Genomic DNA, 13926 nt, shown 5'->3' with positions numbered 1-13926 from the left:
TTATGTTTGGGTTTTTTTTTCTCAATTTGGATACGCTCTAATTTACTCTCTCATTATAGACAGACATTCACTTTTCAGGTTTTGATAGCCCTGCTAAACTCACTTTTTTATCCACAACAAAACTACCAAAAAGCAAAGTGAAAGAAGTATATATCTATGCTTTTTTAAACAGCCTGAAGAGTTACATGTTACTAAGCGATAATGCTGTTGTCATGTTTATTCAGTGAAAAAGGCTGACAAGACTTGTTTCACATCTGTCTGCACAATATAGCAAAACCATGAATAACGAGCGATGAAAAAGCTGTTCTGTTGACAATCTATTATTCCTAAATGCACCCAAACAGCGAGATGTAGCCACTGCTTGTTAGTGCTGTTTTGGAGCTCAAGATTTTGTCCCTACACAAACTCTGTGTCTAAATACTTTTTGGATATATTTTAGGCTGCAAGCCTTTTCTATGCAACCCCAGAGAACAATGTCACTCTCTCCTATACCACAAACCATCGGAACCAAACGAGGACACAGGCAGCCATGCCCAGTACTTCACAGGGCCTTTCTACAAATGACATTTTCCCTTTTTTGATTTATTCTCCTTTTTCTCTACTATTACAACTCAGACTTCTTTTTCTTTCTTACAATAGCCAGACATGTTGATGGCTTTCACTTTCCATACACAAGACCAGGGAGGGTTTTTGTACACACTGTCTCACAGTAGCTAATATAATCACTTGGCCAAAAAGGAGAACAGGAGCTCTAACTGAACCTCTGAGATCTTCCATTTCAGTCTGTAAAAACAAAAAGGCAACACTGGAGCTGATGGAAACAGCTCCCAAGGACTGGCACACGCTGTCCTTGCAGCTCCCTTCCACAACCACTCCAACAGCTCCTGGACACTTTGGTACAGGAAAGTAAGGGAGCACCTCCAAGGGCTGTACTGGGAGCTTGCTTACATAATAACCGGATCACTAACTCACAAGAGTAAGGTTCTGCCCCCAATTCAAAGTATCACCTGGCAGATTCTATTTAAAATAAATGCTTAAGCAACATAACATGAAAACCAAATAAACAGTCATTCTTTTCTAAGGTCACCACTGCCCTCATGTTTACAGGGTTACTGAGAGACTTCAGCTAACAGAAGACATGTCCGCCCCAATGCAAAACACGGCAACCAAAGCCTGCCCAAGAGTGAGCAATGACTGTTTTCCAAAGACCAGCAGGTTCTATCTGTTGCATAAAGAGCCTTGAATCTTTATATGACCTACGAATTAATTTGTGGATCTTTCAATTTTATTAGATGCAATCTTCATCCAGTTCAATCAGCTGTATGTATTATACATATCCTGTACAAATTTGGCTTATTTCTTCCTACACCCTTCCCTTTGGACTCTGAAAGATGCCATTTAGAGGGTGTAAACACGGCAGGTCTGGCAACACATGGAAAAGCAGGCATGAGATCATCTCCTATCACTTGTCCACACCTAATTCCACCAGCAGCAGACACTTGCAACGTACTTGCAGGCATAGAGGACATACAGTAAGTAACTCCAGCGACTTAAGTTACTTATTTCAAATACTGCATGTTTTAGAGAAAGGCCACAGGGAAATGAACCCAAGCTCCTCTCTTCCAATGGCAGTTCAGCTCCCCTTGCTCTAGAGCTGCAGAGTTGCCTGTTTCACTGTCAGAATAACCCTTCAATAACAGCTTTAGGTTACCATGGCTGCTGGCAGCGGCTAACAGCACCTTGCTGTTCAAATCCATATTGTTAGTGAAACTCAGGCAATTGTACTTTTACAAATGCCAATTCAGGCATGTTAATAAGTAACCGCAATAGAAACAGCAGTAGAAAATCCCTGCAGAGGAAAGAGCCTCTGAAATCAGCAGGCAAGATCCTTTTCTCCACATCTGCTTTACCAGCTAGCAGAGATAATTCTATCAAGGCTTTTCTGGTCAGTCTTCAGCCGTATTTCTGAACAGAAATCTACACAGAGCAGCAGGTACAGCAGCCTGTGCTCTGGTCCCACTCTGGCTCCTCCAAGTACAGCCGTGCATTTTGATAAGAACTCAGTTTTCACACAGACAAATAATGGGGCCCCGTGCACCATCAATTCCAGTACAAGACAGACATGGGACACAATGGAACAAGTTTGGTGAAGGACTGCAAACATGATTAAGGAACTGGAGCATCTATTATACTAGGAGAGGCTGAAAGAGCTGAACTAGGTCTCCTGCACCTGCAGGAGCAGGGACAACTGGGATCAGGGAAAACTGATTCATGAGCAGAAACACCTGGTGGGAAGATGCAAAGAAGGTGGAACCAGACTCCATCCGTCCATCACAGAGGTGCCCAGTGGAAGAATAAGAAGCACCAAGCACACAAGCTGCTATACGACAAATTCTGATTAAGCATATGAAAAATCCTCAGACATGCTCTTCAAACAAGTCCCTGAACATGCCATGCACCTGCTCCCAGCCTGTGGTCTCAGCCCCCTAGGACCCTGCAGGACACGGCCAGCCACACAACCCAGGTGACCTCATGGTCTGCTTCCACACCCTGTGCTGCCAGTAAGATAAAACCACACACATTCACAGACCAGAAACAAGATGAAGAAACTTACAAAGCACCCAGCTTTATGACAAAATGCTTACATTGTCCCGTGTATTACGTTTGTAGCTCGTATCCATACCTATAGGTCACTGCCAGCATAAACTTTCTAACCTATTCCACATTTGGAGAGAGATTCAACCAGCAAACACACAACATAAAGACACGTCTCCCAAACACTCAAATCAGGAAAAAGTGGTTAAAATTCACCTATATTTTCTAAACACTGAGATGAATTCTCTGTGGTTTTAATGCTGATTATGTAACACATAAGCATATGTGCTTTTATGAACTAAAGGAAATTTAATTTAATGTGAATTTCACACCAAATTACAAGGGGAACAATCTCCTTGTTCTCAAGCATTGTGCAAAATAGAGGAAACATCTGCAGATTTCATATTTACGATCTTAATTATCCATATCATAATATCTTCTTAATAGCTTGAAAAACTTTAACACATACTACAGTCATTCTAGGACCAAGTCATTAAATTGTGAAGCATCAACATAACACACTGTTCATATAATGAAGAGAACATACCACTTCTTGCAAGGTCATGATGAGAGGCAGAGCAAGCTGTTATTTAAAGAATATCCATCATCTGGAATTGAATTAGATGCATTTCATTTTCACTTTGTCAAACTTAGTTCATATTCTGGTTGAAGACCAGCGTGCTACCTAGGATAGCAACTATCCACAAGGTATTATATCTTCATTTGACAGGTCTGGGGTCAGGTAGGTCAAATCAATATTTCAGAGATCTGTCCACAGTCAAAAATGGACAATAAAGAATCACATGATATATGAGTCTCACACGTAGGGAGAATAACTCATTTAAAACAAGGGACAATGATAAGAAAAGAAAAATGAACTTCATTCAAAATAGAAGGAAGAATCGCATTTCAAGAACATACAAGAAATATCAAACAGATTAATTCAGTTTGATACCAAAGAGCAGATTTCTATTCTCACTGCGTTATGTAGGACCCCATTTTAATTTGTATGCCAGACGATGGACAAGAAAAAATAACCATTAGTTTATACGGTTGAGTGCAAAAGGTTGAAAAAAAAAAACAGTTGTTTTCAGACACTTGTATTGTTCTACAGATGCCAAAAGCAAAACAGTAATTACAGATGTCATACTGCACAGTGGAAGGGAAAGAAATTGGGAATATATGGATAGGCAATATGTTTACACTCATTCATTTTTTATCTGTGACAAAAAGAAATGGAAAAGTACCATTCTATTAAGTAGACTACTACAGGGACTCAGAAAAAAAATGCATGATCTCCCTGATAAGCATTTTCCTTTCCCTCAACAGTCCAATGTTCCTACCTTCATCCTAGGAAGAGGTTGTACCACACTCTCCAGTAAATAAAAACTCTAAACTAGAGAAGCTGACCATCATAAATTAAGCCAAAGATAAAAAATATGGAACAATAAATCAAGACTCAAGACATCTCTTCAGGCACTGTATAATTTCAGGACAAACCTCACCAGAAGTTTCTTCATATCGCTTAACTGAAGCTGTCCTCTATATTGTCATTAAAGATGAAACTGGAACCTGAACATTCTCCAGCAAACGGGTGAGCTTATGTCTGTCTTTCATTTTATAATTTGAATTTCCAGGTTTTGCACAGAATAAAAAGTAGAAGCAGTCTTCCGAGAAGTTTTCTAAGGCTGGACCTAAATTTCCCCTAGTCTGAAACTGCTCAGCTTCTGAGATTTGCTTTGGACTTACTCCTACCAAATATTCACCATGTGAATATCATTGTTATTTATTTTAAGACATTATTATTATTATTTTTGCTGTAAAACAAAGATTCTTACCAGTAACCTTCAATTCAACCGTTCTTCGTATAAGCTTGCCTTGGAACTTCAGCTCACAGGTATAATTTCCTCCATCTTCCTCCTGGACCTCTTGTATTAGAAGTGCATTTCCCTTCTGAATTACAACGCTTCTCCACATTTTTGGCTTACATTCCTGCAGAATAAAAATTCATTGCTAAAATTACCCATCTTGTATGACACAGGACTGTGTTGTTTGATCAGATTTTCAGTATTATATATATAAGCAAACAACCATCTCAGTGTATTTTGCAATTCAAATTCAAAGATAATTTCAGAAAGCACGGAGATCTGAAAGTGGAATTAATTTGAAGAAGAAATTAAACAGAAATACTTTTAAAGATCAGTAATTGCTGCTGTATCACACGTGCCATGTTTAATATCTGATGCTCTGAAGCAATGGTTAGCTATCTTCACATTTTGTGATGAACAACTGCCAAGACATTTACTTTACGATGCATCATTAAAATACATCTCTGTTTGAAGGGAGTACAGGCAACATCTGGTAAGAGTCAGCCTGGAGACAAACCTCACGCAGCCACAGCCTCATTTACCAACAAGGGAAACAGGAAGAACAGCAGCAGTTTTGTGAGCAAGATAATTCAAGAAACCCAGTTTCCTTCTGGTGCCGTGTCTCCTCCCTGGTTTCTCTCACACCTCATGAGGTATGAGCTCTGATTCAGCCTTTTCCCGTTGCTGGGCTCTTTGTAGCATCACCCCCAAGAGCATCATCTGATGGTGTATATGGCACTGTCAGCATGCAACTTCCACTGACTTTCCCAGGCAGGAAAGTTTTAGGATCACTGCTACACGTTGTGGTCCTTCTGCACAGCGTGTAATACAGTGCAAGGCACAGCTCTCCCCTTCCTAATGGACTGTGAACCTCGCAGCCAGATCAGTCCCCTTCCCCCCTAATGGCACTCACAACTGAATACCTCTTGGAATGCTCTGAGCCAAAGGTATGGGCACAGTCTAATCATTTCAAAATGGTACCTTAAGGTGATGTGTTTATTGTCTCTTAGTAGCTTTAGCATCAAGGCTTCCGCCCACAAACAAAATCATGCTTTCTCAGTGCTCTGAACACTTCGTGCTCTGGTTAATTCTGCTGCCCAGAGTACACAAAGCAACACAGTTAGGATCCAAGTACCTTTAATACCATTTATTTCCTCTCTCAACACAGAATAAGCTCTCAAAGCGCAGCTAACAACCACACAACACCAGCAGCAGCAGGCTCTGTGCTTTCAGCAGCCTCAGCTTCAGGGGTTCACACCAGCATCCCACGTCCACATCCCACTTTCTGTTTTTCTGCAGCAGTGCTGTCAGACACACAGCAAACAAAACAGAACCCAGCTTTCTTCTAAGGAAACAAACAAGGAAACACAACGACGTGCAAATCTACTGGATGACAGAAAAAGACCAGAATGACATAAATACCTTTCTTCTTTTCTTCCTAAGACTCCATATATGCTCCAAATCCTTAATGTCAGTTTTTATATTAAAGGAGAATAACAGACTGTTAGCTTCCGGCCTTGCACCCAAGCTTTTATCCTTATCTCTATCAGGTCAAGTGCAGTTGCAATGTATTCCAATAAAGGATACCTAAACTGTGCAATTGCATTGCAGGTATCAGTGTTCATGTTATCTGTCTTTCTGCAAAGTCCCTAACCTTGTCCTCGTACGGGAACTGTCGTTAACACCACTGAACAGGATGATCCAAATCCAGATCCTATCTACAGTGCTGAAAATCAGAGCTTATTTTTGGTGCTACAACACTGACACAGCTTGAGGTTCATGTGGGGGACAGATCTGAGCAGAAAAATGCCATTAAACCCATCCTGATCCCTACACAGTTTTTAGACCTATTGACAAAGTGGAACAGAGCTGCATCAGCCACCTACTTGGAGAGACTAAATCTGAATACCACTGGCAAAGAGCTCTGTTCAACCCTAATTTAGAAGGAATGCAGCTCCAGGAATACACACAGTACATGTATTTCAGATATGCATCCTTGCAGAGCAGCACTGGAAGACCCTGTCATAAATATGTTACCACTTTTATATTCTGTATATTTATTTTTAAAAGTACACAAGTGAAGAGACTAAAAAAGATGCATTTTTATGAGCCAGCTGATTTTTTTTTTCCTGAAACTGTTCTTACTGCTAAATCCCACTCATTCAATCATGCCTTCATGCACACATCTGTTTAAAAACACCATCCTTATATTGCTTGTCAAAACAATACTGAAGCAGTCTGTATATCAGTGCCACTAACTGTGGAAATCTCTCCAAAGAAATATTTCACAGTGTAATTCTAGCCAGGAGTGAAGTTCACACGACTGTTAAAACAAGCCCTGATAGCAAATGTTTTATCATTCCTTGTTGGGTGTGTTTGTAGAAACCTATTCAGGCGTAATTATTTTAAAAGCGTATTTAAATTACAGTTAACTCCCTCTAAATTGATGCAATTATTGGCTCAGATTCATTAATCCCTCCACACAGAGAAGGCTTCTGGGAAGCAGGAGAGCCCTGCACACCATGAGCTATAGCATTATTGTCTTTGCTGCTAGCAGTTCACCAGTCACAATCCAAATTCCCCAACTGCAGGGGACTGATGGGTTCCTTCCACAAGGACAGAAACTCACGTGGATTTCTCTTTTCAGGCAACTGTAAAGGAGGAAACTTCAGAACTCCCTCATACATACCCTCAATTCTATTCTATTTTGGACAACTTACGTTCTCTCCTGGAAAATCTTTTCCAAATACTTCAGCATAATGGAAAGCAAATCCTTCCCAACACCTCTGCAGCAGATTTACATGGGAAGATGGCTGTTTATACCTTCATCTGTACGTTAAACTCAACTACAAAGTCAGAGGGTGATAAGCTGAAGGCCCACTGTACAATGCCTGGAAACAGATATCTGTATCACACGATGCTATTTTGAGGAGAAGGGACATACTTTCTGTACAGTACGATCTTAAATTCCAGATCACAGTTCTTAGGGGTTACCCAAGTACTCCTCATACTGTTTTGAAATCTAAATAATTGTGAATTTTCTAGAAACTACACTTATGCCTGGAAAGCCTAGAGGAGGCAGACCTCTACTCACAGCACCACAGTACCCTCTACAATATTTTTTTCAAAATGCTGTTTCAGAAATGTGTCTCAAGCAATAACCTGACATAACTTCCTACATGACATTAATACTGACATTTTACATTACTGAGCTTCCTGATCCAGGTCCAGATAATATGGTGTTATCTAAGAATTGAAGTGATAGTACCTTATTGTTAATTATGAATAAGGAGTTGTACGTAGTATCATATTCCATTAATGTCTCTTTACATTATCAAGCCAGAATAAAGGCTGTCGAGCTCAATTGCCTGTTAGCAGCCAACCATATCAATTCACATTCATTTCACCATGGTGATGACTTGTCAGTCAGCTGTCACACTCCAGCCTGGTGTCACAAAACCTGTTTGAGCAACCCAGACAACACGTGTGGCTATATGGACTGAACACCCTTTCTCTCCTGCTCTCAGATGGCAAAAGAAGCAGCTTCTCTTTGGTACCTTCTTTCTATCAAGATTTCAGATTTAACTGACCACAAATATTTTATGCATGAACAGCACTGAAGATATCCACCCATACACTGAAAGAAACAGCTCCAATGGCTGCAAGAAGAAATTCGTTTATACTAACAGTGGATTATGGCATGTTTTGTTACTATAAGCTTGAATGTGTGAGATTTCTGTAAAAAATAAAAATAGATGACAACTTTTAAAATTGTTCTTTTCTGATGCATCCCACAAAGGAAGAAAAAAATGTGCAGCTCCACACATAACAATATTAAATAGAAACAAAACAAAAACAAACACCTTCAAAGAATGGTGTTAAGGTTGCTAAATCAAGCACTCAAAATTTAGGATTTAATTGCATTCTGTATTTCTGCCTTCATTACCTGAGGCCAGTTTGTCCAAAACCCATCCTTCCTTCATCACTGCAATCCAAATTCTTCTCCACCAGTCTTACCAAACTCTTCCTCTGAATCCCATTTTTTTATTCCTCCCCAAATTCCTGCAGTCCCTCATACCCTTAGTAAAATGTTTTGCTGTACTAAGGGACATGGTTCAGTGGGGAAATCTTGGTGGTAGGTGGATGCTTGGACTGGATGACCTTGAAGATCTTTTCCAGCCTTGGTGATTCTACTACACCCAAGGGCTTTTCAATTATCAAATTCTGGTACAAGTCCAAATGATGAGTAAAACTTGCCAGGGCCTTAATGAGAACTTGATATCTGACATCTGCATGGCAACCTGCATTGTAGTCATTATCCTGTTCTCTTGAGGAGCTACAGTAACACATCATATATATATCCACTGCTGAAAGTGCTGGGCAACACTTGAGAGGCCCTGGAGAAAGTGCAGCCAGAACAGTTACCTGCTGAGTAGCAAAAGTTCCTAGCAAATCTCAGTTAAAATCAACCGACCTCCATAAAATTACTCAATGAACTCAGCAAAAGTAAAAGTATGTCTGAATTTACCCAGCAGACTTTTGTAAAACTTAACAGGCCTAGGTGAAAGGACCTTACAGACTTCCTAAAAATTAATTGGGTGGCATCAGCTATGGAGACATGCCGTCAGGATGGAAACTGGTCAAGAGGCACAGTGGTTTTGGAATACTGTACTGCTGTTAGAGAAACTACATAACCTTCAGAACAAAACATCCACATCAATGCTGCTTTCTGTGGGTCAATCACTATGCAGGCTGATTTAGTTTGGTATTGCTTCTGTAGCAGTAGGAGAGCATCTCCAGACCCAGTCAGAAACCACTGCAGGCTCTAGAAAGGCCATCTCTAAGCCTCAAACAAGAAACAATGGACGTTTGGTACAGATTCATTACAATACCAATACACAGCAATCATTACCTTGTACCATACAACATCTGGTTCTTGACTGGCTGTTTTGTAATCCTCAATATCAGGACAGGAGATTGTCTTTCTCTTGGTAACTTCTGATTTTTCCAGATACCTGATCTTGCTGTTGTAGCAAAGCCCAGATTCATTCTCAGCTACTGTCAAGGACATGGACACCTTCATGCAATACGTTGAGTTTCTGCAGGGACAGAAAGATGGTGTCATTTACTTCACCCTCTTTTTTACTTTTTTTCTTTTTGCCATATCACAGTATGTTTCCTTGTTAAGCACTGACCTTCAGAGACACTTCAGTGACACATTGAAACAGTGGCTGTTATACTGTGCATTTTCAGCACTGAGGAGTTACTAGAAGATGTAAAGGTTCACTTCTGGCTTCATAGTAAGAAGAACCTTGTAAAAATTTTGCTGACAATTGATTTCTGCCAGCGCATCAGCTCCTTCACCTTCCAAGCCTATGAACACAGGAAACTGTTGCCACCTCAAACAATGGTCAGGATGCACTTATTCATGGTCCTCATTTCCTATAAATCCCACAGGCAACCCTCCTCTCTCACCTTCAGATTTCACTCCAGTATATATCATTTACATTAGAGAAGGGTTAAGCAGTCAGTGCTGGATGTTAAACCACATCACGGAGAGAATTTCTCCCTCTGAAGGAACTACTATGTAAAATGCCACAGAGTGTGGTATTGTGGTGGGATGACCTCTTCCAGCTGCCAGCCACCACCCAGCCGCTCTCTCACTCCCTTTTGAGTGTACAGGGAGGGAGGAAACACCCATGGGCTGAAATATAGAAAGGCAACCCTGGCCTGTCCTTGCTGAGCTTTGCAGTGTGCACTGGGCAGAGACATCCAGCACAGGCATGCAACAGGTCAGGCTGGGTGCTTACACTGACACATTCTGGCCTTTAAATGTTGAAAAATGCAATCCCTTAGCAACTAAAACCATTGCCTGCTCCATCATGAAAACTCCCTGAGGGTTAAATCTACATGAGTGGATTTGTGAGTTCTCTGAGCTCAGTTTTTCTTAATATCAGGTCAAAGCAAACACGACCAACCCAGCTCCTGTGTCTCACAATCGTGGAAACAGGATTTAATTAAATTATTTCAGGCTCACATCTTTAACAGAGTGATCAGATGCACAATTAAAAAAAAAGACATTTCTCGTGGTGTTGTAAAGAATTTGCACTTTGCTCAGGATTGTTGCAAGACACACTGTCAGCTTCTGGCCTTCATTAGGTGTGATGGCAAACAGAGTCCTTCAAAAACCTACTACAAAGTACAAGAGACAATATAATGAGGCTCTTCCTCTCATCGTACATCACTTTGTCACTTTAATTGACTACACCATAACCAAAAAGCCTGGAGTAAATCTGACATGCTGGGTGGTTACTCCAATCAAAGGGAGCTGAGGAGAGATCTTGCAGAAGATATTACTGCTTTGCTGTCACTTCTTCCATCACAGCTCTGCTGTGAACTCCAGCAATGGCACAGTAGACTAAAATTGCCCCGTGCACCTGGAAAGGGATGTGTCAGTCAGACCTTGACACTAATGGTACTAGATGCCTACTCCCTCCAATGAGACTCATGACAATGCTTTTAAATAAAACAAACTGAAAAAATCCACCACACTCCAGAACAGATCTTTTCTCAGGCACGGTTTGAACAACATGCCACCCTGTCAAGTGAGCCTGTTGTTAGAAGAAAACAGGAAGGTCTACGTGGGCTCTTCATTACAGTTCTACGTTTCCCACTAAACAAGCGCTGACTGAACACCAGGCAAACAGCTTCTTGTCAAAGACATGCCACGAGCATCTATTTGCAGAAGATGGTATTTGCATGGCAAATCAACAGGCAATCTTCTCCAACCTCCAGCTTTCAGTATTGTTGGAGGTGGGCACCCAGCAGAGCCCCCACACAGGGCCTTCCCCCATGCCAGGCACGGCTGCTCCTCTCACTTCCAAGAGGGAAATTGAAGCACGAAGAGAGACCTGGAGTGCAGGACAAGTCACAGCGATAAAGACACCTCCCAAATTTCAGATCAGCCCTTCATCAGCTCTTCTGACTTCTCACTGCCCACGTGAGCAACAAACAGCACCAACATGGAAATATGCTGCAGGAAATACAGAACTTGCCACAGACTCCCCCTCCCTGCTCCATTCTCTTCAAAACATCACGAACACTCGTAACAAAACCAGGGCTTTTCTCTGTTCCTAATCTTAGAGGGGAAAGACTCTCTTTGTCCAGTGCCATGCTGCTTCAGTTGAGAGAGGATGGAAAAGCCTCATCCTCACAAACTACACGAATTACACTATTTGACTTGAGAAAAAAAATGAAAGAACTAAAAGAGACATAATTTGAGCTGGATTTTCTGTAAGTACATGCATTAGGGAACAGAAGTCAGATCTTCCCCAAACAACATGCTTTGGAAAAAGGGTTGCCTTCTTGGTAAGAACAAAACGTATTTACGAAGTTTCAATGCTTTCTAATACAGCCCTGAAATCCACAAAACATGGATATGATTGAGTATAATCAACAGAAATTAATCTGAAATAATTGTTTAACTTACCTGAATAACGGTGAATACTAATGAGTGCAAATGTGGTCACATGTTCTCAGGGTAATCAAGAATAATGACTGAACAGTTGACCATTACGTGGTGTTATTTAATAATGTTGTATTTTCTACTAACAATCTTGCATTACGTAGATTGTATTTTGAACAGTGCTGGAGGCTACTTCTATTTAAAACACTTCCTGGGGCCATGACCTAGAAATGTAGTATTCTTTTCACTAGTTACAATTAAAATTGAGCAGAATTGAGATACCTAAGTTGCTGGTGAGCACTATCACTTTTGTTCACACTCCATGACAAAGACAATAAATCTGTTTAGGCTCATGATGAAGAAAGCCCTATGTAAACCAACAGAGACTTGAAAGCTTTATGAATGCTCCTCTTCCAGCTGCTCATGCTAATAACAGTGCTGCTAATTAAAACAAGAGCAACTTCTGCAATTGCAGGAATTCCAGTGAATGAAGCAAAACCCTTTAACCTAGCTAGCTTAGGGTAACAGCTGCATGTCAGTAATGTGCAAAATAAAATAGCAGTTTGATCAACCTTGCTGGCTTTTTTTCCAGTTCTGAAGCAGAAGCCCTGGAGCTAATGTCCATGAAGTATATAAGCCACTCCTCCCTCTGCTAAGCAAACTGTTCCTCAGGATCACACAGTCCTCTAAGCAGGTGATGGTCTGTGCTCACCTCTTGGAGATTTCCATGTCTACCACCTACCTATCAACTTAGATGCTATAAGAACTTCCTAAAACAATACACAGCCTATTCTTCCACCAGAAGAGTCCTTCGGAATTGATCTTGTTCATTTTAAACTGAAATTAGCAGATGGCCAACTCAATTTTCCTGTACAGAAAGAAACTTGTAAATTTGATTTTAATTTGGAGGAATATGTGGTTTTGGTTTCACTGACAAATGAGAACATGCTGGTTCCCTCCCTCACGGGACCTAGGACACAAAGGAACTCTGTGGCAGACAAATAAGAACCGAAGAAGGGTCAACAATGCAGAGAAATTATTCAATTAGAGAATATCAATGTCTATGTGCCACCTAAAAGAATCTGAGAGACTGCAGACAGGGCACTTCCCAAATGTATAGGAAATAAATCAATGAATTTTGAAGTGGTTATTTTATATAATTAATCCTTTCTGAAAGATACCTGAACCATTCATTCTCCACAGGACATGGTTTCCAATGTTTTCCACTTCTACTGTAGCGTTCATGTGAGGAATGGGAAAGGGAAGAGAAAGAATCACTCTGCAGTATAAAGCAGAAATGAAACGTTTTGTATTTTCACATAAACTAATTTTTGTAACTCCCTATTTCAAGGAACTGGTTAGAAGCTGGGCATGCTCTCTGGACTGGAAATATGAAACAGAATTAAGGTTTGCCTGAGTTCATAAGTAGTGCCAAGGCATTTGTAATTTTCATGCCACCAGGAACCAGCTCTGAAACACAAACGAAAGCCAGCTCAGAATCCAACAGAAAAACACAGGCAAAGCAAATGTAACTTAACAGCTCAAATAGCTCAAAATCAAGCAAAATTGTGAGCTTTGCTTCACTCTGAAGCAAAGACATGAGGGAAAAAGAAAGGCAACAGAAATAGTTAAGAAGGACACTTGAAACTGAAGTGGCAGTTCTTAATTGCTTTTTTATCTTGTTTTGGATTCAACGCAATTCATCAGCCCCAAGGTTGAATTCAAATTAGAAGAAAAATTTGACTCGGACAAAACTATTTTTCTATGACGCTGTTTCCATCTGTTTGGGAGGTTTGTTAAAAGAGACGAGTGAAACAATTTTGTCCCTACTATGAAAGAAATTTGCCCTCTCTTATAAAGAGGAAAGAGGCAAAGTGGTTCAGTATTTTTTACAGCTACTAGATTAAAAAAAAAAACCACTCCAAAAAATGGATTGCACATTTTTATAAGAGGATTTGCAGTGCATGTATGTTTGTTTTCTTGCAGGTTCCTTTTTTT

At 40.5% G+C, this 13926-nt stretch overlaps 1 protein-coding gene across 1 annotated transcript in view; it reads right to left on the bottom strand.

Moving 5' to 3' along the window:
* IL1RAPL2 (interleukin 1 receptor accessory protein like 2) overlaps positions 1-13926 on the bottom strand; it is a 307099-nt gene that overhangs the window by 139175 nt on the left and 153998 nt on the right. Inside the window, exons 3-4 of the mRNA XM_065729724.1 lie at positions 9376-9562; positions 4434-4587 (exon numbers count right to left, since the gene is read on the bottom strand). Of these exons, the coding sequence (XP_065585796.1) occupies positions 4434-4587; positions 9376-9562 (341 nt within the window). The remainder of the gene's footprint in view (positions 1-4433; positions 4588-9375; positions 9563-13926) is intronic.

The sequence above is a fragment of the Cyrtonyx montezumae genome, unplaced genomic scaffold (assembly GCF_038088225.1).
Source record: "Cyrtonyx montezumae isolate F1298 unplaced genomic scaffold, pur_monq_1.0 scaffold_11, whole genome shotgun sequence".
Classification (NCBI taxonomy): domain Eukaryota; kingdom Metazoa; phylum Chordata; class Aves; order Galliformes; family Odontophoridae; genus Cyrtonyx; species Cyrtonyx montezumae.
Note: the sequence above shows the minus strand (reverse complement) of the source record. Positions and strands in the feature narration are given on the sequence as shown.